We start from the raw sequence: 26,570 nt of genomic DNA on the forward strand, positions 1-26,570 counted from the left end.
GAAATCCGTCATCGTAATGGTGTGTTGGGTAGACTCGTGCATGATTTGAAAAAGCTGCAGAAATGATGGCAATGAAATGGTGCTTAAAGACTAGTATGTGAATAGTTGAATGCATGTTCCACATGCACAGTTAGGTTAGCTGGCATGGTAACATGTCCATGTATTATGGTTTTGCAAAATGCATTGCTGAAATAAACTCTTAAGTCATGACTGAGTATGGTATTTGTTGTCATTATAGTTGAAATTAGACTCAATGTTCCAGAAATGTAAAATGTACAGAAATAGGACCTACATGATAGTGTAATGACACTTAATGACATGTTCAGGAAACATCTCAGATGGTTCACTGTACTTTAAGTCAAAGGTAAGTATTCATGACACTGTCAGGAAACTATTTTGGTGTGTAATAGTTATTTGTGACAGCTTAATGACAAGTCAAAACTGTACTACTGTAGTTGAGGTCAAGGAAAGTATTCATGACACAATTATAATGGTGTCATGACGGTCAATTGTTCAGGCCCTTCCCTTTACAAACCTAGAAGATAAGTCAGGCCAAACAGTTATATGTCAAGTTGTCATGACAATATCATGCCAAACACCTTGCATTTCTTTCTTGGCTATGTCAAGTCGTCATGACAATATTGTAAACGGGTTACATTTTCTTGGCTAATGTCAAGATGTCATGACAAAGACCTGTCAAATAATGTCATCTTGGCTAATGTCAAGTTGTCATAATGATGACACCCAAACAATGTCAACTTGACATTCCAAAAACCGAATGACGCATTATGACAACAGTCATAAACATCAATAATGTGTCATTAATGTACATGACATGTGTCATGTCATTCTTATGACGGTTACATGTATGTAGACCCCTTCAAATAAAGTGTTACCGATAATACAATAGCATTGTTCTTTGGGATCACTGGCTCTTGTCTTTTTTGCATCAAAAGCATACAAAAATATCTAACAGCTTCTTTATGTAGCGGGTAGGACGTAGGCAGTGGGATTTCCGCCTTGATTGGATGCCTTGATTGAATCAGGTGGTGGCCGCTTGGCGCTACACCTTTAAATCCAGCAAACTGCCGGTGCCTCATTAGTGTGTCTCGCCACCCAGTTTCTTGGTTCCTTGGAGTATCGGTTGGTCATACAAGTTAATCTTGGCCTGGTGTTTGTACGATTACTGCTGTGGTTACGTTCAGCTCCTTGTCTCCACAAGCCCTCGCCGGCTACAAATTGTGTCTGCGTGTTTCAATGAAAATTCACCGGTTTAGAGTGTGACCGCTAACTTGCTGAGTGCTGTTTGTTGTGCTGAGAGTTTTAGCCTGGGTATGTACGAGTAAAAACCAGACGGCTTAAAGTGATCGCTACGGAATTACAACTAAACAAGCTCCTGGCTAGACGCCGCGTTCATACAGGAGGACCGTCGTACGCCACCTTGGCCACTGTTTTTCCTGTGCCCTATTTTAGTATTCAGTTGTGTGTGTGTGTGTGTGTGTGTGTGTGTGTGTGTGAGAGATAGCGAGCGTGTGTGTGGGAGGGAGGCCCACCGTGCTGCCCATCAGTCTCTTGTATGTGTTGCTGTATGTTTCAGGTTTGTCTGTTGTATGTATTCTAGGCCATTGGGTTAGTGCAATATTCGGGAGGGCTAACAATCTTGCTGTGTGGTCACTGGATTGCTGTGTATAGTATAGTAAATTAATTGCTGTGTGTGTGACCTGTGACGTGCCCTATATATATTCTGTGCTGATTGAAACTTGCTGAATCTTTGAGTGTTACTTATCCAAACACCTTAATTTTGCACATTGTTGTCCCTGTGAGTTTGCTGCCCAGAGGCCTAGTGTCTGTTCTAATGTATGCATCTACGTGAATAATAAAATAAACTGTTTTTTTACTTTTATAATACTCCAGTCCCTCTCTCCATTTATTTCCCTTTATTGGGATGACCTGCTTGTAACATCTAAACTCAGATTGTTGGTTACAAACTGTAACTGGTTCAAAGGCCCCCCTAGTGGTCACATTTTTTTAAAAAAAGCTAAATTTAGTGTGTGGTGCTGGTTATTTGAAAAATGACCATGTTTAAAGCTTGGCATGCTTAAGAATTGAATAGTACAGCAAAGTCATTTTCTCTTGTTTTACTGAATGTGTGAGCCACATGGTGATACTAAAATGCCTTATGGATGGACATAAAGTAAGTGAGTTTGTGTTTCATTAAATAGGCAGAAGCAATCTGGAGAGTGTATGAGTTACCGCCACCAATCATTGAGTTACTACTGACACCTAGTGACTCTATGACAAGTGAGAAACAACTGAAATAAATCTGTTATTGAATAACCATCATCATTTTATTATTACAACATCTCTACTACATTACTACGTTGTATCCCAAACTGTATTAAAACGTCCCATACATTGTGTGGAAGCGAAACTACAGGCCTACCTTAGTCCGCCTAAATTTCCATATATCATCAGCCATTTGCCAGTTCCTGGAGCAACCTGACTGCTTATGTCCAGGCCATAGATTCATAGATTCCCAGGACAAAAACAGAGGAATTACATCTCATGGCTTCTTTGAATTGCTTTGTTTGTTTATAGCTGAATGAATAGTAAAATAGCATACCCTCCTTTTCAACCTCTTCAGATATGTATAATCTCCTTTTCTTCTCTTCAGATATTTGTCCTCCTCCTGACCTCTGCAGCTAATCTCTTATTTCCATATGGATAGAAGGGAGATCTGGACACTGTGGGATACAGCAGTTGTTCGTCTTTTCTCTTCTCATACTACAAACCTAAACTTTATTTATGAGGTGAGCTCTGTATTGAGAAATATTTATAGATATGCACATATGTTTATGCTACATATAGGGTGAATTGTCCTAATGTGGGACACTTAAGATAATGTATATTGGCTTAACATCATAATCTATATCCAGCCCAGAATGCAAAATTGTCCCACATTAGAGCAGTTCACCCCTATATTCAGTTACATAACTAGAACTGCAGACTTTCTTTTATGCTAAACTATTTATCAAATCTGTCAAGAGTATCAGAAACCTAAAGAAGGACATGACATACAGTAGCGTAGTGACATTTTTTTGTTGTTGGGTGGATCAAGACACATTTGACCGGCTACCAAATTTTCCTTAACTATTCCTTGACCTTAATTTATTTCGATGTTCTTTTATCTGCTCATGTTTGTAAAACACTTTGAATTACCTGCCTATGAATTGTGTTATGAGCAAATTTGCCTTTCAAGTATGCCCACTAGGGGGGGATGTTACATTTTGATGTCAAGCTTTATGCAGCCATCAGTCTAAATCATAGACTGTACACAGTCTATGGTCTAAATTATGAATAATAGCACAAAATACCACCAGGGGGCCGATATGAATTCTGAGTTGATTAGCCCACGATGAAACCTCAGTATCTTTGAATCACAGTTGGCTTGAAAGTGGTAAGGTGTAAAACAAAATGTTTACCAGTTCATACACTTTGCTGTCTGAATCTGATACAGAGGTTGCCTCCATACTTGTTTGCTTTGTATTTTTACATCTGGAATAAATTCAGATGAACTGTTTTGTTTCTATGCATTTTAATTGCTCTCAGTCTTAGTGCCCTAGTAAATAAGTAGACTTGACAAATTAGAGTCTAGCAAGTAGACACTGCTAAATTAATTTGTGCTATTTACCATTAATCATTTTTGTGGAACCCTTAAATATAAATGTATGATGTTCCCATTTGGAGAAAGTTTGTGTCTAGTGTAAAGTCTATGTATTCACTCTGTAAATGCAAGCACAGGTGAGACCACCTGCAGGGCATTTCTGCCTGTTTCACTTCCGCCAGCGCAGTGTTGGACCGGCTGCAGGATCATCAGCCGGGAGCCACCCTTCCCTGATGTTTTGCTTCTTTAATCCTGGAACATCTCCTGGTGGTGGAGCAGTGGCAGGGACGACTCCCTTAGGCCCTAGGATCCATCTCTTCCCCTTAAGCCTTGTCTTTTCTGCGGAGCCAGAGCCAAAAGCTGCTCCCTGCTCCGCCTCCTCTGCCAGGCCTTCCCCAGCTTGGAGCTTCTGACACCGAGTCATGAGGAACCGCTGGGTGGGGGTTCCAATGAAACCTCTACAGCCAACCTCCACTGGATAGGTGTAGGCTTGGTTATGGCTTGGTGTACTGCCTACTACCGTGCATCCCATTTTCTTCCGGTATGAACTTGGGCCTTGGCACTGGGTGTGGCAAGTCTTTTAGCTCAAGCAACAGCCTCACCTTCTCCAGTTTGTAGCCTAAGCTGATGGTTTTCATCGGAGGCCTCAGGGTGTTTCTCCCAAACAGAGCTGAGTTGGACAGGCATCGGGGAAGGCCAAGCCTTTTCCGAAGCTTGTTGTTGCATGCCTCTGTCTATAGGAGTCTCTGACCTGACGGGGACCTGACTCCTCTAACCGTCTGTCTTTCACCAATTAAGATTACCTAATCCTGATCAAAAGCTGCTGTAAAGAGTATGGACCCTTTCAAGAGAGTTCCATTATCAGCATCATAGTTGGCGCCACAAGACTTCCTTTTTAACATTCCATATGTTATCTTAATGCAGAGGAAGTAGATTGGGGCCCAAATAGAACGTTCAAGCATTGTTTTTGTTTACCTTGTTGAAAGGGTCTATAGGAGAGGTGGAACACCCCATTGCTATTCCTTCCTCCACCTGGTGGCACCCAGTTGTAATTTCCAGAGGTGGAGTAGCAGACTTGAAGGTTGTTGAAGTAGTTGGTTATGAGGCACTGGATGCACGGTGGGATGTGGAAGAAGTTGAGAGCAAACCTGATGAGCTGGAGGGGGACAGACCCATTGGTGTTCACAAGATCCAGCCAAACAACATGGAAATTATATGGCCACTTTTCAGATGACAACAGTAAAGTATGTTAAGACACATACACATACTCCTTTCATATACATAACAAATGTTTGTTACTGTATATTGTGTGGCTCTATCAAAACTGTATCAGTAACTGGAATCATCACTTTTGTGACCTATAAAATGGTCACATAAATGGTCACATAAAATGGACATACAGAGAGAAGCATGTTCTGTCTGCAGGTTGGCTTTATGTCACTACTTTCAGTTATGGTCTCAATTTTTGGTTAATGCATCATGTACAACTCTTAAATTAGACCTGTGCCACAATATCCTGTTCTTCGGAGCATCTCAGCACTGGTTTGTCTGGCATAGAGTCGTGAATAGTATGGAAATTAAGTAGAGAGCTTTTACTTCAGTGGTCCACTCCTCACACACACTAGGGCAAACAGTAAAGTAATATATGAATATAAATTTGTCAATTTGATGTCTATTCAGTTCTAGTTTTCTTCTCGTATCGGGGCTCAGCACTGGGATGACAGGTGGCTAGGACGGGGTCAGGGTGATTAAATAAAAACTAAGATTAAAACTAAAACTAGCTATGAAAAAATAATTTAGTTAACTGAAATAAAAATAGGAACCAAAGTTTTCCAAAAACGAAATACAAACGACAATAGATAGATAGATAGATAGACAATAGATAGGCACACAGACATATGACATCCACGCACACATACATACTACAAAAATACAAAGGAAGATATCAATAGTGTGCCACTACAGTAAAGTTAGATTGTAACATGTTAAAGGAGCGGTGTGGGAAAAAATGCACAAAGGTGTAATGGTATCATAGTGCAAGAGAGTGTCAGTAGAAGTACATTGCCAGTGCAAAACACAATATATCAAAAATAGAATAATCATTACTTAACTATACATAGACAAAAGTAAAAGACTTGAAGGAAAGTTTAAGTTAAAGTTGAAAACTGTCCATACAGACAAAAAGACAGCGTGGTGAATTGACCATACAGGCAAGCTAGCAAATTGGGCAGGTGGCTAATATAGCCAGTAAGGGATTGCCAATCAATCCAGTCCAGGGTAGTTTATGTGTATGTATAAAGGCACCCGATGAAGGCATGGTACAAAGGGCAGTGTGCAGAGCAGACTTTAAACACTAAAGGAGTACCGTCACACCGGTGTGATGGGAATGTTGAGAAATGAACATTCTAAAGAATATCTGGGTTCACTGAATTCAACATAGAATTTTAGAACCTTCAATTGTTGCGGAACTTAGAATGTTCAAAAACCTACACCTTTAAGGGTTAAGCACTAAAGTCAATCACACTCCTCCCCTTCTGTGTAGCGTTGAAGAGCTGAATGGCCCTTGGGACAAAGGACCTACGCAGCCTGTCTGTTTTGCAAGACAGAGACAGGAGCCTACTACCGAACATGCTCTTCTGCTTGGAGAAAGTGGTGCAAAGTAAACAGTCTTCTCAGGGCCCTCTTATCTGCAACTTATGTCAAAAAGAATCAGATTTGACTCTTTCATTGTACCTTTTTTGCCATTTCTAAATTAAGACTCCTCATAAAACCTGAAAAACCAAAATTAAATAAAAACTAAACTGAAACTAGATCATTCTGCAAAACTAAAAGTAACACTAATTTTGCTCTTGTGGAACAAACTAAAACTAAACTGAAATCATAAACAAATTTCAGAGCCATAATAATTCTCGTCAGAGTCGATTTCTGGGGTCTGGATGTGGCCCTGGTTCTCACGAGCAGCTTGTTGCAGTTGCTGAGGATCCGTGCTGATGTTCCTGAGGTAGTAAAGGCTCAGCTCCTCATGGTCTGGTGGGATTAATAAAAGAGTGACTAGGCAAGCCAAGATTAAATGCGGTGTGTGTGTGTGTGTGTGTGTGTGTGTGTGTGTGTGTGTGTGTGTGTGTGTGTGTGTGTGTGTGTGTGTGTGGTATAATGTGAATGTGAGACTTATTTTTTCCATGATTTTCCCTTCCCCATCTGAGAGATTTTTTCAGGTATGTCACATGTTAGATAATAGCGCAGTGCCAAAACACTTCATCCCTCATCCCTCCCTGGGGGACATTTCCTGGCCCCACATTTTTGAGATACCCCTACTGGAGGTAGAACTAAACGCAACAATGTTTTTCCTTATCTCTAAGATCTCTCATATATAAAATGGATTCTTAGCTAAAAATATTTTACTGCTAAGATTGTTAAATTAAAAGATATTGTTATACACCCCAAAACCAAAAAAGGACTAAAATATAGCCTGTCCGTATGGGAGTTAAGGCATATAAACTAGTGCAGATCAATCACACAAGCTCTGAGAGCTTTGAAACTTGGCATGTTTATAGTCAGGAAGTTGCTTTACCTACTAGAAAAGACTGGATGTGAATATCTTGATGTATGGAATGAATAGAGACATGTAAACATACACCTAAAATAAGCGGACATTCAAAAAATGAATATCTATGCAGAATGTTTTCATTTACTTTGTATTTGCTTTACCAGGGATTATCATAGAAACACATATGATGGCTTATGGGAAAGGTGGGGTTGTACTGAATCCAACAATACCAAATATGTAAATATAGTATGACAAGTTAGGGTGTTCTGTCACTCAATGTATGAGGTGTCCAAAATGAAAGAAAACAGAACACTAGCAAAATACAGTCTCAAGTCCAAATCACATTATCAGTGGTGAGAAGAATGTTGATAAATTCATTGTTACTGCAAGGCAAGTGCTGATCTATATTTACATTTAATAATGATACATTTCATATGAAACATAGATCCAATTGAATCAGGTTAACACTGGAATGGAACACCTTTATTAAAATATTCACATTCACTTGAATTTTGTTTTGGTCAAGTTATTACTGAATAATGGAAAACTAGATGTACCGCAGAGCGGTACAAAATATGACCGCCGCCCAGTCCAGCACATTTTTTCCACAAAAATAAATCACGCTGAAAGGCCTATATGATTCTAACTGTCTCACTAAATTGCATTATCCACACTCAATTCTCACTGGTATCTGCTAGACAACAAGTACCAAAACAGGATTAGTTCATAGATTTCACATGTAAAATTCATTTTATACAACCCCACCCCCATCTTGCCTGTTCATAATTCTGAGAAATTCTTGAAATGTGTGCGTGTACACGTTTATGTTTATGTGTGTGTGTGTGTGTGTGTGTGTGTGTGTGCGTGCTTGTGTGTTTGCCTGCGTATGTGTGTTTGTGCATGTGCATGCATGCGTACATATGTCTACCTAATAATAGTAATAATAATAATATTAATTTTTTCACAGTAGACATATGTACGCATGCATGCACAGGCACATACGCAGGCACACACACAAGCACACGCGCACACACACACACACACACACCCACACACATAACATAAACATGTACATGCACACATGCACACAATTCAAGAATTTCTCAGAATTATGAAAAGGCAAGATGGAGGTGGGGTTGTATAAAATGAATTTTACATGTGAAATCTATGAACTAATCATGATTTGGTACTTGTTGTCTAGCAGATACCAGTGAGAATTGAGTGTGGATAATGCAATTTAGTGAGACAGTTAGAATCATATAGGCCTTTCAGCGTGATTTATTTTTGTAGAAAAAATGTGCTGGACTGGGCGGCGGTCATATTTTGTACCGCTCTGCGGTACATCTAGTTCAACTTGATTTGCATTTCAATGAAAATTCAGAATTTTTTCCTTTTCACTAGTCTCTTGAATTATAAGGCCTTTTCACACAGAGATTATGCTAAATTTGCGGGAAGAGGAGACGTCTTTTTGCCGCAACGTGTGTCTGAAAATGAGGTGAAAATTTGCCGGTCTGCTGATCTGTTCACATGATGCGGCATTTTGGGGAGCCAGGAGGCAAGATCAGCTAGCAAATTAAAATGTGACGTGCAATAGAGTGATAGTCGTAGGCCTTATTATGCGTGGGCCTTCAGATGCAGCAGGTGTGTGATTTCCAAAACCATGGTGGGAGAACCGACAGCACTTTGGTTAGCTTGCATTTGTAGTACCCTACAAATGCAAGTGAAGTTGCTTTGTTGTTGCTTATGACCCATTCACACTGGTGCCGGAACGAATAAACTCGGCAAAATGTCCAGGGGGCTTGGTAGTAAATTTGGCGAGACACTTTGTCCCGCCGTTCCGCCTCGGTCTATGTGAAAGGGACAGTCGTTCCACGATTCTGGTACATAAAATTGCGGCGATTTTGGCAGTGTGAAAAGGCCTACTGAGAATGTCTTACAGACATTGGATCCAAAGCTTGTGGGAAACATTTTGAAAAGGGCAAGAAAAAAGATCCCTATGTCCAAAACCCCACTGTAGAAGGCCTCCAACGCATACTTACCCTTGCTCAGCAGAGAGAGAGATGGTGATGTCCATAAAACTCTGGCTCCATATACAGATGATATTTTCTCCAAAATCAAAGTTTCATATCATGTATCATGTATAGCGAACTACTGCAGTAAGACAAAAATCAGTGAGCAGCAGCAAGTTGCAAATGTTGAGAGTGAGAGCACATCTGCACCAAGAAGGCTGAGTAGGGCTGATACAACAATAATTTCAAATGCGGAGAGATTGTTTCATTTGTGGGAAGGCCAGCTCTAAACCAGAACCTCTGACAGCAATTTCAACTGGAACAGTCGCAAGTACCAGAGACAAGGTCCTTCGGGCAGCTTCTGAAAGGCTTGTAGATGTACATCTTCGAATTCTTTCATGCCCAGATCTTTTTGCATGATACCAAATACCATAAAATGCCTTGCACACTACATCTCTAAATGAAATATAGCAGAAGCCAGAGAAAAGAATGAAAAAAGCAGACCAATGTCTATAACAAAGCCTTTATTAAGCTCACTGAAGACATTGATAAAACAGTATTGTCCAAAGGTATGAAAGTGAGGACTCAACTCCTTGACTGATAGCTATGAGAACATACTAAAGACCATTGCTGAGCAAGAAGGTGTGTCAACACAAGAAATATAGATCAAGGACAGTGGTGTCTACATCCCAACTGTTCTCACTTGAGTTGCTGAACATGGAATTGTTGATGCAACCATCGACAACTTTCACCAAAATGAAGACACCCTGGATGAGAAGTGTACAACTCATGCTTTGACGTCTGTTGTGTTCCGAAGAGGCCAAGTCTCCACAGCAGATAAATGCCTAGCACAGGTTCCCTCAGGTTCAGAGGTCCCTCACCACCTTAAACACATTTGATATGAATGGATGGAGATAAACTTTACAGGTACATTTTGTCCATTCTTTTACGCTTCACATCCAGGGTGTCTTCATTTTGGTCAAAGTTGCTGATGGCTGCATCACAAATTCCATGTTCAGCAACTCCAGTGGGGCCAGTTGGGATGTAGACACCACTCTCTGTCCTTGATATCTGGTCTGCTGCAACAGATGTGAGAAGTGCCTAACTTCTGTATAGGAGACACAGTGTCCCATTGCACTGAGCTCATTGATGACTGTCTTACTACCAAACTCATGATATGTATCAAAATGGGAAGTCCCAGTGTGATTGGCGTATGGATGGCACAGCTCTGTTTAATGAGATCATGACAAATTAACACACAGATTCTCCTTTGAAGCTGGGTCATCACCACATGTTTGGTAATTTCTGTGGGCATGTTAATCAACACACCATTTCACAAAGTCATACAGGATGTTGGGTACATACTTGCTGCATTGGAAACATAATAGACAGTCACTGCTGACATATTACTCACTGTCATGCTCTACCTGATCCATGCGTGTCCTCAATATGTCTGCAGCCCTGTGTAATATTTGGATTTCGGAAAGACTCTGACTTGTCTGTGGAAGCGTAGTCTCAGTCTACTGTTATTTCTGTGAGTTTAGCAGCTTTCCTCAGTGCACAATATGGTCATACTATCTAAGCAGATCAGATCTGACTGTCTTGGACGTGGAACAAATGCAAGCCTGTCTTTGTAATGCTGTATCAGCTTTTCCTTTAGTTTCCAGGATCTATATTTCTTGTGTTGAACTATAGACACACTTTCTTGCTCAGCAATGGTCATTAGTATGTTGTCATAGCTATCAGTCAAAGAATTGAGATCTCACTTTTATATCTTTGGACAATACTGTTTTATCAATGTCTTCAGTGAGCTTAATAAACGCTCTGGTACTGGGGACAGCTGTGGCCTACTGGTTAGGGGTTCGGGCTTGTAACCGAAGAGTTACCGGTTTGATCCCTGACCCAGAAGGGCAAAAGGCGGGGGAAGTGGTTGAGCACTGCTCTCCCATGCCCACATCCATGGTGCCCTTGAGCAAGGCACCTAACCCCTCACTGCTCCCCGAGCGCCACTGTAATAAGGCTGCTCACTGCTCCGGGTTAGTGTGTACTTCACCTAATTGTGTTCACTGTGTGCTCTGTGTGTTCACTAATTCACAGATGGGATAAATGCAGAGACCAAATTCCTTGTATACGCAAGTATACTTGGCCTATAATTTACATTGCCCCTGTACCAGTCGAAATGGCTGTCAGAGGTTCTGATCTAGAGCTGGCCTTCCCACAAATGAAACAATCTCTCAGTATTTGAAACTCTCAGTATTTGATACTCAGTCTTCTTGGTGCAGATGTGCTCTCACTCTCAACATTTGCAACTTGCTGCTGCTCACTGATTTTTGTCTTACTGCAGTAGTTCACTCTACATGATACAACATGTACATGATATGCAACTTTGATTTTGGAGGAAATATCATCTGTATATGGAGCCAGAGTTTTATGGACATCACAATCTCTCTCTCTGCTGAGCTAAGTATGCGTTGGAGGCCTTCTACTGTGGGTTTTTGGAGATAGGGATATTTTTTCTAGCCCTTTTCAAAATGTTTCTCACAAATGATACAAAGCTTTGGATCCAATGCCTGTAAGACATTCTCCATAATTCAAAAGACTAGTGAAAAGGAAAAATTATATACATTTCAGAATTTTCATCGAAATGCAAATCAAGTTGAATTACACATGAAACATTAGTCGGAGGGCTAAGTACTTTCTTAGCTAGGGAAAGTAGTTTCTACAACTAACTGTTTAGCTACTTAGGGGTGAAGTAAGCAGTGTAGGCTCTACTGTCCACTGCTGGTCTGGACAGACAAAAGCTAACAATATTATTTTCCATTATTCAGTAATGACTTGACCAAAACAAAATTCAAGTGAATATAAATATTTTAATAAAGGTGTTCCATTCCAATGTTAACCTGATTCAATTGGATCTGTGTTTCATATGAATTGTTTAATACTGGGACATATGAAATGTATCATTATTAAATGTAAATATAAAGCAGCACTTACCTTATGTAACTTACCTTGCAGTAACAATGAATGTCAACATTCTCCTCACCACTGATAATGTGATTTGGACTTGGAGACTGTATTTTGCCAGTGTTCCGTTTTCTTTCATTTTGGAGACCTCATACATTGAGCGACAGAACACCCTGATTCGTCATACTATATTTACATATTTGGTATTGTTGGATTCAGTACAACTCCATCTTTCCCATAAGCCATCATATGTGTTGCTATGATAATCCCTGGTAAAGCAGCTACAAAGTAAATGAAAACATTCTGCATAGATATTGATTTTTTGCATGTCTGCTTATTTTAGGTGTATGTTTACATGTCTCTATTCATTCCATACATCAAGATATTCACATCCAGTCTTTTCTAGTAGGTGAGGCAACTTCCTTACTATAAACATGCCAAGTTTCAAAGCTCTCAGAGCTTGTGTGATTGATCTGCACTAATTTATATGCCTTAACTCCAATACGGACAGGCTATATTTTAGTTCTTTTTTGGTTTTGGGGTGTATAACAATGTCTGTAAATTTAACAATCTTAGCAGTAAAATATTTTTAGCTAAGAATCCATTTCATATATGGGAGACCTTAGAGATGAGGAAAAACATTGTTGGGTTTAGTTCTACCTCCGGTAGGGGTATCTCAAAAACTAAAGCCCTTTCTGACCATTTGTCACTAGCCTGTGATTGTGCAACCAGAGAAGAAAAATCACTTACCATGTTTCCACTTTTGATGGCCACAGTTCTTGCAGATTATAACCACGAGTGACAGAGTCAAAACCAGTAATAGAAATCCGACACCAGCCAGGACCACCAGCATCACCTGTTTCTTAATGTAGACCAGTTTGTCATCTGAAGGAACTGAATCTAGGAGAGAGAGAAAGGGAAAGAATGGGCGTATGCATTTTTAAACTTCACACAAACATTGTAGTTGTTGTTGTTGTTGTTTTGTTAGAGAGACAGAGAGAAAGAGGTATTTGAACTTTTACATTACATATTACATATATGCGTCAAACATACTGTATAATGATTACAGTTGCAGTTATGATTCTATATTAGATCAGCTAAGCTTGAACAGCTTAATAGAGAACAATACACAAAATGATCCACACACACACACACACACACACACACACGCACAGAGACACACAGACAGACACACATGCATACACACACACACAGGCAGACACACACATAGGTACACAGGCACACACACACACACGCAAATTACCAGATTTTGAGACTTCACACGATACGATTTCTTCATTACTGTCTTGCTCGTTGAGACTGCTACTTAGTCTACATTTGTAGACATCATTTCCCCCACACTTCCATAGCTTTAAAGGGTTAGTCTTCTCCTTCATCACTGTGTTGTTGTGGACCCATGAGAATGTGATGTCCTCAGGAAAGCTCTTAGGTTCACACCAGAGGATGGCCTCACCTGATGAGGAACATAACACGTCCAACTTTGGGACAGGAGCCCTGGCTAGAACAGATGAATTCACACATTATTTAGGTTCTGTCAGAAACAAACATGGCAAGACGGGATATTTCATAAGTTAAGTGTGACAACTTCCTAGACAATCAGCCACTGTTGTGCCATTTTAATTTTGTTATACTCAGGGGTGTAGTGGTAAAATAGGGGGTGGGTAAACTAGGCATTCTGTGATGGACTGCGCCATGTGGTGGAGGTTATTATCCAATGTTTATAACAATACCAGTGGAATTAAATGGTTCCTAGAGTGCTGATGAGTGTACACAATTGTGAATGTGGATAATACAGTGTGATGTTTTAATGTTAAAAGTTGCAATTGGTGAATAAACTCTTTTGAGAGGTGGATAGACTCTAATAAGAGGTGGATAAAATCTATTTCTGAGATTTCAGAGGTGGATAAACTATGTTTATTTGCATTTAGCTTCCACTACAGCCCTGGTTATACTTACAGACAACACAAATTCTCTCAGAGTGTGTTTTAAGTCTTTTCCCATTTTTATCATGATGTTCAGCTTTGTATGTACAAGCCATTGACTTGGAAATATTTGTCAGAGTAAAGGAACCTCGCATATCAACACATGCAGCTGGATAAATCTTTCCCCTCCTCCGTTTATAAATGACCTTGTCACCACATTTCCAGACCAGCGTATCTTCATATTGTTCTTTTGAATTCAGTGTAATGGTATAGGAATCCCCTTCCAATTTGTTTACACATGGAAGCTCTGCGTTGAGAGATGGACAAATCATTAGATCAGTGACAGAAAATACACAAAGATTTCACTTGATGAAGCACATTTAAAATCTTAGATGTGGAGTAACTTCACTGATATGGGGCGGAGTAACTTTACTGATATGGGGCTTGAAGCTTAACTACATATCTTAGATCTTAGATGTGGAGTTAAGCTTCAAGCCCCATATCAGTAAAGTTACTCAGACAGATTTCCACCTGAGAAACATTGCCAAAGTGCAGCCCTTTTTAAATAAAAAAATCTATGGCATACTTGTAGGGGGTTAAGGGTTAAGGCTGCCAGTCTTCCGGTCGTGTTCTTTAAACGTTTGAATATAAAGTCATATAGTCACAACACATACTAAGACCATTCTAAGGCAAACCGCTACTGATTTTTCTCTATTGTGTTACATGTTTTTGATAATGATTGATTCTTCTCTATTATTGTGTTACATGCTCCAAATGTAAAGCACTTTGAGCTGCATTCTGTGAAAGGTGCTATACAAATAAAGCTTATTATTATTATTATTATTATTATTATTATTATTATTAAAATGTATACTTTTTTGACCAATTCATGAAAAAGGAAATGGCCAACGCATCCTTGTGAATTCAGTAAATTTACTGACAAGTTTTTCACTAACACATATTGACACAATATTCAAACTGATGAACCAAAGTTTTACAGATTACCAAGATTGTGTTTAAGCAGCGAACTTCTATACTGTTTGCGGTTTTATGTTGTTCTTTTGTCATTTAATGTCAATCATTTATCTGGTACCTTGACAGTATCTTGATACAGATGAAGTTACTGGTCCAGAAATGACATGTTTATGATTTGGCTTGATCAATGTTCAAAGTGTCAATGTTTAATGTAATTTAATTAGACTGTCGTGCAGGTTAGGGGGATATTTAAATTACTTTGTATACAGTAGCCTATTGAAATACATTAGCATTACAGATTAATCAAACCACACATAGCCTAAATTAGTGAATTAGTAAAACTAAAATAATTCATATAGACCTAAACAAATCACTACCCACCTTGGGATGCAGTTAAATCAAGAACATAAAGACACAAAAACCCCAAAGCAATTTGGAAGTTTATCTTCTCACATCCCTTAGAAGTGCAAATGGCAGGTTAGCTGAGAGAGACGGTTTCCTGTGTGAGTGTGTATACGTGCAAGTGTATGTGTGTGTGTGGGTGTATGCATGCTGGCATGGTATGGTTGAGTGTGCACGTGTGAGTGCCTTCGAGTGTTAACTATGCCTAATAGATTTTGTTACATATATTTACCAGAGACTCCACATGATATGATTTCTTCATTACTGTCTTTCGTGTTGATACCATTACTAAGTCTACATTTGTAGCGATCCTTTCCTCCTTGTTTCTGAGGTGTTAGACGGTTAGATTTCTCATTTTTCATCTCAATGTCGTTGTGGAACCATGTCAATGTGATGCCCTCAGGAAAGCTCTTAGGCTCACACTGGAGGGTTGCCACACCTGATGGGGAACATTCCACCTCCAACTTTGGGTCTGGAGTCCTGGCTAGAACAGATGAATTCACACATCATTTAGGTTTTGTCATTACAAAGATGGCAAGATTGGATATTCCATTAGTAAAGTGTAAAAAAGGTTCTAAGTAAAGCCACTGTTGGGTCATTTTGTTGTACTTACAGAAGACACAGAGTCTCTCAGAGAATGTTTTAGTTGAGAATGTGTTCCCATTTTGATATGAATGGTTAGCTTTGTATGTACAAGCCATTGACTTGGAAATATTTGTTAGAGTAAGGGAGCCTTGCATGTCCACATCTGCAGCTGGATCAATCTTTCCTCTCCTCCGTTTATAAATGACCTTCTCACCACATTTCCAGACCAGCGTATCTACATCTTGTTGAGGTGAATTCAATGTCATGGTATAAGATTCTCCTTCAAACTTCTTTACATGACATCCAGATACTGTGTTGAGAGAAGGACAAATCATAAGATCAGTGACAAAAAAGCCTACATTTGACGAATCACCTAAAAAATAATAATTTTTTGACCAACCAAAAGGAAATGGACCAGCACATCCTTGACCTTGTGTACTCCGTGAATTCACTGACAAGTTCATTTACTTACAAATATGTGGACACATCATTTAAAACAGATGAATCAAAAGTTCAGATCAGTATTAAGACCATGTTTAAGAAGTAAAATGTTTTTGCTGTTTCCAGTTTTGTGTTGTATTCTGGCATTTTATATAAACGATTTCTGTGGTACCTTAGGTGACAGTATCTTGACACAGATTAAGATTAATACTGGTCTACAAATGACATGAGCATGATTTGGCTTGATGTGTCAGTGTTTAATGTAATTGAATTAGACAGTCAAGCAGTATAGAGTGATATTTCACTTGATATTCTGTAGCCTATTTAAACATATTAACACAAGAAATTAATTACACCACACATAGCCTAAATTTGTGAATCAGTAAATCAAAAATATTTCATATAGATGTAAATAAATCATCTCTCACCTTTGGATGAATTTAAAACAAGAATGTAAAGACACAAAAACCCCAAAGCAATTTGGAGGTTCATCTTCTAACGAAGCGAAAATATTATGTTAGTTGGGAGAGACAGTTTCCTGTGTGTGAGTGTGTATACCTGCAAGTGTATGTGTGTGTGTGTGTGTGTGTGTGTGTGTGTGTGTGTGTGTGTGTGTGTGTGTGTGTGTGTGTGTGTGTGTGTGTGTGTGCATGCTGGTGTATGTGTGAGTGTGTATGTGTGAGTGCCTTTGAGTAGTAATGGCTCAAATAAAGAGGAAATGAATCTGTCAGCATGATCAGTGATAATCAGAACACAAAAAACTCTTTCTGTAATGGAAAAACTATAAGAATAAAGAATGAAAGGTTATTATTAATTTAGCCTATTCAGAGGGCAGGTAAAATAGCTCTGTGGTCGTGTCAGTATTATATAGGCCTCAGTGGATGTAAACCCACCTTATAATTTCCCACCCTTTCACTCAAACCAACTTTTATTATTATCTGGTTTAGTAGCAAATGTTTTTACTTGTCACCCAGTAGTTCAATGAGAAATTAATATAATAAACAAAACAACAACATTTGTTTTATATAATAATCACGATAATCACAACAATTATTCCAATTGTTTTATTCCACTATACATTTTTAATTTATAATTTTGTTTTGTTTTAATTTTATAATTTTTATTGTTTAAGTGTTTTGAGACCATGGCAATGGTGATATTACTGTACACTATAAATATCAATAAATTGAATTGAAAGAAAAGAGGGCTTCACTGTGTCTCCAAATAACTTATCACAGTTAGTGTACAATAACTTCACAGCAGCTCAGTAGCCTGTAATTATTTAGGCTACCTTTCCATAATCACTTACACCGGTGGAGTTTTAAAGAATAAGGTTTTAAGTCACAAAGATTTTAAAGTGTCCCAAGACAATAACCTTATCAATATCCAAAATAACTTCATATTGTTACCTTAACCTTATATTTTCAATCAAAATATTCCTTGAGTTGCTCTTTGGCATAGGCCTAAACTGTCATGACATGACAGACATCTTAAGGCTGCATTTATTGAAACAGGATACTAAAATGTTGAAACGTTAAACCAGCCTGTAAACTCAACCCTTTCTTTAAAGCAAAGAAATCTTGTATCAAACACAATGACTCCACTGTTGCACAGAGTTGCATTAAGTATCCGAAACACACACTTGAGTAGAAGCACAGATATCTGTTCAGAAATGACTTAGTAGTGTAGTCTATAAGCATACCACTTAATTTAAAGTCTTAAAGTATTATTTACAGTACTTAAGTATGACTAGTAGCCCATTATATAAAACATACTTAAGTACTGAAAATAGAAGTACAAAGTAGTACAAACCCCCTCCCTTAATAAAAAAGAAAGCAGTCAGAACTTTGGATATGCTATTAAGTTCATGCAGCACCTTAAAACTTGGATTATACACTTCATACACAATGTCTTCAACGTCTGAACAAAAGTATGGCTGCTATTAATTCTTCATTGCTGCTTCCTTGTATAGGCCTATAATAAAAGTTTATCCAACATGTTTAGAAAGGCAGCTACAGTACATCACACTCCATAAACAGGCTTTGAAAGCCTAAACAAAAATGCTATTAATGAAAAGCAAGCAATTCAAATTCAATTCAATTCTAATTTAATTCAGCTCCTTACAACAGCCTCCATAGGCCTTGGTGTGCTGTCTTGACTATATTTGCTAAGCCTTAGCTCTTGTCACTATGTCTTCATTCATTGCTGTGTCCCGTGGTGACATCAGGTCAGAAAATATCTAACATGCTGAATGGAAACTGTGGCTTTTGTTTTCATTTGCACATTATTTTAGCCTACTTTCTACTTAATGCTGCTAATGAATTACTAACAAATGTAGCGTAGTAAAAGTATACATTTAATTTAACAAATGTAGAGAAGTAAAAGTAAAATTGGGAATAAATTGATTAATTTCGATACTCCAGCGTCGTCTACCCGTTCAGACTCACCAGCCGTATCAAAGTTTGTGGTGCAACACATTCTGTACGAAACGAAACGAAACTACGTGACTCCAGCGCAGCTGCAAAACTCCTTTGCACACAAAACAAAAACACATCTTCATCTCCCACCCACATTCATTTGCTGTCATGCGACCTACTTTCTCCAAATCAATAAGATAGCAGGCATCTTGATTTTGACACATTTGCCCGCATCTGTGTGGTGGTGGTTACTGAAGAATTGAAAAACTTCACCAAAGTAATTTTCTCTTTGTTTCTCTGAATGTATGAGCATTTGCCACAACGTGATACTAAAATACCTCAAAGATGGACAAAAAATGAGGGAGTTTGTGTTTCATTAAATAGGCAGAAGCAATCTGGAGTGTGTATGAGTTGCTGCCACCAATCATTGAGTTACTACTGACACCTAGTGACACTATGACAAGTGAGAAAACTGAAAATAAATATTTTATTGACTAACCATCATCATTTTATTACTACAACATGTCTACTACATTACTTACTACACTGTATCTCAAATTGTATTGAAACTTCTCATACGTTAAATGTGGAAGTGAAAGTATGGGCCTACCTTAGTCCTAAATTTCCATATATCAAATTATCAGCCATTTGCCAGTTCCTGGGGCTTAACAGATAGGTCAACCTGGCTGCTTATGTCCAGGCAGGTATGATTTCTGATTCTGATTTCATTTGCCCATGATGAAACCTAAGTTGGCATGTTAATGTCCAGAACTCGACAGCAGATCCATGTTGACCTAAAACTGTGCCCACAGTTGGCTTGAAAGTGGTATGGTGTAAAACTAAATGTTTAGCAGTTCATACACTTTGCTGTCTGAATCTGACACAAAGTTTGCATCCACTGTTCTTTATAAATTTACAGAAACTTTTTACAGTGTGTGTTAGTATGTTATTTGAACTTGCTGAAAACAAATGCAGTCAAAGGCTAACACATCATGCACCAACAAAGACACAGGATAGACAAGGAAGGAACTGAACCTTCTGATCACGCAAACATGGTCAGTAATGTTAATTTCATGCGGCATGACGGGGGAAGTTGCTAGAGTACGCCACCCCAGGATTTACAGGAGCCCAGGGAACACCCATTTATCTCCATCCCAAGAAGGTCACACAGGTACATGATATGATGAAAAGACAGAGACTTGCCTACTATACAAAAACACACGATTTATTGACATCAAATACATACAAGACAGACAATGAGACAACATTATTGACAAATAAATTAGGCTTGACCACCAGAAGGGGCAGATAGGCAGTAACCATCGGCCCTGTTCCAAACCGCTAGCCGGAAGAAAACTTCCCAAGTTACCTTGGAGTACTGACCCTAGGCAGATGGATGAGGCCCTGGAGTCGTGGATCTGCTCGAGGTTTCTTCCTACGTGTATCTCCAATTCTAGGGAGTTTTTTCTCACCCCTACTACTCATGGCCCTTATCTGATTGTAAACCCTTAAAGGTGTAGGTTTTTAAACGTTCTAAGTTCCGCAACAATTGAAGGTTCTAAAATTCTATGTTGAATTCAATGAACCCAGATATTCTTTAGAATGTTAATTTCCCAACATTCCTCCTTTAAGGGTTAAAGGTGTAGGTTTTTGAACGTTCTAAGTTCCGCAACAGTTGAAGGTTCTAAAATTCTATGTTGAATTCAATGAACCCAGATATTCTTTAGAATGTTAATTTCCCAACATTCCCGTCACACCGGTGTGACGGTACTCCTTTAAGGGTTAAAGGTGTAGGTTTTTGAACGTTCTAAGTTCCGCAACAATTGAAGGTTCTAAAATTCTATGTTGAATTCAATGAACCCAGATATTCTTTAGAATGTTAATTTCCCAACATTCCCGTCACACCGGTGTGACGGTACTCCTTTAAGGGTTAAAGGTGTAGGTTTTTGAACGTTCTAAGTTCCGCAACAATTGAAGGTTCTAAAATTCTATGTTGAATTCAATGAACCCAGATATTCTTTAGAACGTTCATTTCTCAACATTCCCGTCACACCAGTGTGACGGTACTCCTTTAAGGGTTAACACTCTGCACTGGGCTGACAGGCGGCTAGGACGGGATCAGGGTTATAGTGAATGAAAACTAAGATTAAAACTAAAACTAGCTGTGAGAAAATAATTTAAAAATAAAAAAAAGTCAAACTAAAAATAGAAACTAAAGTTTTCCAAAAACAAAATACAAACGACAATGAACAATGCAAAACTAAACAGAATTAAAGGTAAAATCAGTTTTAGTAGTTTTAGTTTCCCCTCCAGTGTGCACTGTGGTTCTCCTGTTCTGTTTGAATTCTTTACAGACACTGGCCTATTAAAAACTTTGAATAAATATATGTATATAACAAATTCAGATTTTACTTTTTCATTGTAACTTTTTTTTGCCATTTCTAAATTAAGACTCCTCATAATACCTGAACAACAAAAATGAAGACTGAAATTAAATAAAAACTAAACTAACATTAGTTTGCTCTTGTTAAACAAACTAAAACTAAACTGAAATCATAAACAAATTTCAGAGCTATAATAACTTTCAACAGAGTCCATCTCTGGGGTCTGGATGTGGCCCTGGTTCTCACAAGCAGCTTGTTGTAGTTGCTGAGGATCCCTGCTGATGTTCCTGAGGTAGTAAAGGCTCAGCTCTTCATGGTCTGGTGGGATTAATAAAAGAGTGACTAGACAAGCCAAGATTGTGTGTGTGTGTGTGTGTGTGTGTGTGTGCGTGTGTGTGTGTGCGTGTTTGTGAGTGTGTTTGTGGGTTCATTTTTTAAGGGCGAATAAACTCTTTTGAGATATGGAAATGGGAAATGCAATCCAGAGAAGGTTTCAGATTGAACTAGAGACTCTGTTTCAGGAAGTTCAAAATGATCGCACACATTTATCATATAATTAAGTAGTTAATGTCTGTTTTGTTGGCTGTCAGATAACGCTCTGTGGCTGCAACCCAAGAGATCTGTACTGAATACTGTACAAACAGCAACAGGATACATGTCAGGGCAAAGCACTAGCAGTACTACAGTAGGTTAGACCAGCAATACCAGACTTATTTTCAAAATAATGGACCAACCTTAAGAATGGGTATTTAAACCTTAGCGTCAATTTTCAATGTACTGGATAGATACACCATTCCCATTTCCATTGCATTGGTCACATTCCTGCATGGTACACTAAAGTTACATTCTGTAATATACCAGATGTTCCAGGCACACAGTGGCAATAGATGTGTACCAAGCATCAAAATGAGTCTGAACAAAAAAAAACTTCAGTACATACAGTTTCTTTAAAGGCACTCTTAACAGTTTTTTTTTACCTTAACATAACGTTTCCAAAATCATACACACATCAGCACTTCTGCCATTGACTGAGCGTCCCTCTATAGCCCACCCCATTGAGCTGCTATGCTACAGGAGTTTGGAGATATTTTTCTACAGACTGCTGTCAGTGCATTCCCTCTATATATCTATCGGAGTTATGTTCATACTTTTTTGCAAAAGAGGCATATTCAGTTACTTTATTATTGCTCAACCAGAGGGGGACCTCGAGAGCAAATCTAAGTATATACAGTCGCATGCAAAAGTTTGGGCACCCCTTACGAAAACCACTGCATCAGTTTGTCACTTTCTGAGCTTTTGAAGCAGCAACTTCATTTTAACATATGTTATATCTTATGGTAACAGAAACATCTCAGTAGTGAAATAACTTTTATTGGTCCAACAGAAACATATTTATGTGCATTTAAAGAAAAATAGGCATGTGCATAAATTTGGGCACCCCTAAGAAATAATTCCATTAATATTTAGTATTGCCTCCTTTTGCTGCAATAACGGCCTGTAGACGCCTCCTGTAGCCAAGGACAAGTCCCTTAAGTCTGGCAGGTGGTATTTTGGCCCATTCCTCCACACAAAACGCCTCCAGTTCAGTCAGGTTTCTTGGCCTCCGTGCGTGGACAGCCTTCTTCAAATACATCCATACATTTTCAATGATGTTAAGGTCTGGGGACTGGGATGGCCATTCCAGAACATTGTACCTGTGCTTCTGCATGAATTCCTTGGTGGATTTTGAACGGTGCTTAGGATCATTGTCCTGCTGAAAGATCCAACCCCGGCGTAGCTTCAACTTTGTGACGGACTCTTGAACATTCTTGTCAAGAATCTCCTGGTACTGTAAGGAATTCATGTGGCCCTCAACTTTAACAAGTTTTCCAGTACCTGTGCTAGCCACACAGCCCCATAACATGATGGATCCTCCACCAAACTTTACAGTGGGCAACAAGTTCTTTTCATGGAATGCAGTGTGTTTTTTCCGCCATGCATACCTGTTCGTGTTATGACCAAATAACTCAATCTTGGTCTCATCTGACCACAGTATTTTGTTCCAAAATGCTTCTGGCTTGTCCAGATGTGCTTTTGCATACCTCATGCGACTCTTCTTGTGACGAATACTCAGGAAAGGCTTTTTGCGCATCACCCTTCCAATTAGCTCTTCCTGGTGCAAAGTACGCTGGATTGTGGAACGGTGAACAACTACACCATCAGCAGCCAGATGTTGTTGTAGTTCTCTGGAGGTGGTCTGTGGTTTCTCTGTGACTATTTTAACCATCCTTCGCCTGTGCCTTTCCCCTATTTTTCTCGGCCTACCACATCTTTCCTTCACACGGACTGTTCCTGTGGCCTTCCATTTCACAACTACATTTCTGACTGTGGAGACAGACAGTCTAAACCTGTCAGATAATTTTTTGTACCCTTCTCCTAATTCATAATGTTGTATTATCTTCGCTTTCAGATCAGTGGAGAGTTGTTTTGAGGTCCCCATGTTGCCACTCTCTAAGAAAGAACCTAGGACAAGCACAGCCAGCTATTACCTATGTTAAATAGCCTTTTTCATGATTAGTTCCATCCGTGTTTGTAATTGAAGGTCTAATGAGCTAATCAAAGCAGTTTTGTGCTGCAACCTGTCAGCTATAAATCCGTACAGGTCTTGAAATGAATGCTATTAAAAGGGTGCCCAAACTTTTGCACATCCCATATTTTGCATTTTATTTTATTATAATAAAACTATGTAATGCTACTCTAAGAATTTTGGTCTGGAAAACACTCAAACGTCTACATCTTTGTAGGAAAACAAATCTTGTTGCTGTGATCTTCTATTATAAAGGAAGAGCAAGCAAGATTCAAGTATTGTGTGGTTGCACGGGATAATTGGTGTAATAATAATATACTGCGCTAAGCGCGTCATTCAATTCAACTGTTTGGTGCGTCTTTTCTTGTTTGTTCAGCGCCGTCTGAATATTTGTTGGTTGCTGTGTGCTTTATTAACGGCAGTATACCTGCTCTTATGCATATGTGTTTGTGTAATAAGGCAAAAAGTATTTGTGACAGTATTGAAGTGTTTTGTCATTGTCGATTACTACCTTCATTCCCAAGAACCCCTTGTGCGTTTATAGTAACACAGCTGTTTAAAAAGGACCTAAAGGGCTGATTGTTACAAATAGACTAGTAGATTCAGTATGCATTGATGAAGTTTTAGGGCTGTTGAGTGGAGGTTGAGGTCTAAGATGAAATGCTTTTGTGTTTGGATTTCTAATTTCTTGTCAGATCCTTGAAATCGCCTGTTGTCATATGATTATGTTAATGCAGGATGTGAATAGACAATGACAGAGAGAATGAAAAGAGAAAAAAAGGGGGGGGTTGACAGATAGATTAGATACAGTAGATAGACAGATAGATAGATAGATAGATAGATGGGGAGAGACATAGAGAGAGATAGAGAGAGAAAGAAAGAGAGAGAGGGGGAGTTAGTCTACCTCGTAGCCTCCTTTTTCTTCTGCAAGGGTTCTTGTAGCAGATGGTGATCAGAGACACGATCAGGACCAGCAGCGGAAACCCGCCACCAGCAACGATTCCAATCATCACCCACTTGTTATAGCCAAACAGCAGGTAGCTGTTATAGCCTTCACATGATACCGTTTCTTCTTTACTCTCTTTCGTGTCGAGACCATTACTAAGTCTACATTTGTAGAGATCCCTCGACCTGCGCTTTTGAGGTTTTAGACGGTTAAACTTCTTATTTTTCATCTCAATGTCGTTGTGGAACCATGTCAATGTGATGCCCTCAGGAAAGCTCTTAGGCTCACACTGGAGGGTTGCCACACCTGATGAACATTCCACCTCCAACTTTGGGTCTGGAGTCCTGGCTAGAACAGATGAATTCACACATCATTTAGGTTCTGTCAGATGGCAAGACTGGATATTTCATGAGAAGTTTGACGACTTTCTTAACAAAGCCACTGTTGCGCCATTTTGGTTTTGTTGTACTTACAGAACACACGGAGTCTTGCAGAGAGTGTTTTAATTGATTTCCCATCTTTATCATGATGTTCAACTTTGTATGTACAAGCCATTGACTTGGAAATATTTGTCAGAGTAAGGGAGCCTTGCATGTCCACATCTGCAGTTGGATAAATCTTTCCTCTCCTCCGTTTATAAATGACCTTGTCACCACATTTCCAGACCAGCGTATCTCCATCTTGTTGAGGTGAATTCAATGTCATGGTATAGGAATCCCCTACATATTTGTTTACACATTTAGGTTCTGTGATGAGAGAAGGACAAATGAGACCAGTGACCGATAATACACAAGGATTTCATTTGATGAAGCACATTAAATTATATACTATTTTGACCAATTCATCAAAAGGAATATTGACCAGCGCATTCTTTTGAATTCAGTAAATTCACTGACAAGTTTATTTACTAACTAATCTATGAACACATAATTAGGCTTGACATGTCAGTGTTTAATGTAATTTAATTAGACTGTCAAGCAGGTTAGAGGGATATTCAAATTACTTTATATACAGTAGCCTATTAAAACACATTAACATAAGAAATTAATCAAACCACTCATATCCTAAATTAGTGAATTATTAAAACTGAAGTATAGTTATTTCATACAGATCTAAACAAATCATTACTCACCTTGGGATGCATTTAAACCAAGAATATAAAGACACAAAAACCCCAAAGCAATTTGGAACTTCATTTTCTTACAGTACGTCCCTTAGAAGCGCAAATGTCAGGGTAGCTGAGAGAGATAGTTTCCTGTGTAGGAGTGTGTATGTGCAAGTGTGTGTGTGTGGGGGGTGCATCTCCCACCCATGTGGCCTACTTTTTCCAGGCATCTTGACATTTTGACTCAAGTTCACTATATAGATGGCTTCTTAAAGCTGTTAGCTAAGAGAGTTAGTTTCCTGTGTGTGTGTGTATGCATGCATAGTAAAATGAGCACACTATTTAGTAAAACGTGCACATGATTTAGTCAAATGAGCACACAATATACTAAATTGTGCACACAATCTAGTAAAACGAGATCACAATTCAGTAAAATGATTGCACAAAATAAGTACATCTGTAGCGATCCTTTCCCCCTTGTTTCTGAAGTTAGATGGTTAGACTTCTCATTTTTCATCGAAAGTAAAGTAAAGCCTGTTGGGTAATTTTGTTGTACTTACAGAAGACACAGAGTCTCACAGAGAGTGTTTTAGTTGACAATGTGTTGAAGTAAAAGTAAAAG

General features: G+C 38.9%; 1 protein-coding gene across 1 annotated transcript in view; it reads right to left on the reverse strand.

Annotated features, from left to right (window-relative positions):
• The window catches only part of LOC121699061, an 86,526-nt gene that overhangs the window by 42,212 nt on the left and 17,744 nt on the right, over positions 1-26,570 (reverse strand). The window contains exons 7-9 of the mRNA XM_042081669.1: positions 16,118-16,399; positions 15,737-15,988; positions 14,209-14,434 (exon numbers count right to left, since the gene is read on the reverse strand). Of these exons, the coding sequence (XP_041937603.1) occupies positions 14,209-14,434; positions 15,737-15,988; positions 16,118-16,399 (760 nt within the window). The remainder of the gene's footprint in view (positions 1-14,208; positions 14,435-15,736; positions 15,989-16,117; positions 16,400-26,570) is intronic.

The sequence above is a fragment of the Alosa sapidissima genome, chromosome 23 (assembly GCF_018492685.1).
Source record: "Alosa sapidissima isolate fAloSap1 chromosome 23, fAloSap1.pri, whole genome shotgun sequence".
Classification (NCBI taxonomy): domain Eukaryota; kingdom Metazoa; phylum Chordata; class Actinopteri; order Clupeiformes; family Clupeidae; genus Alosa; species Alosa sapidissima.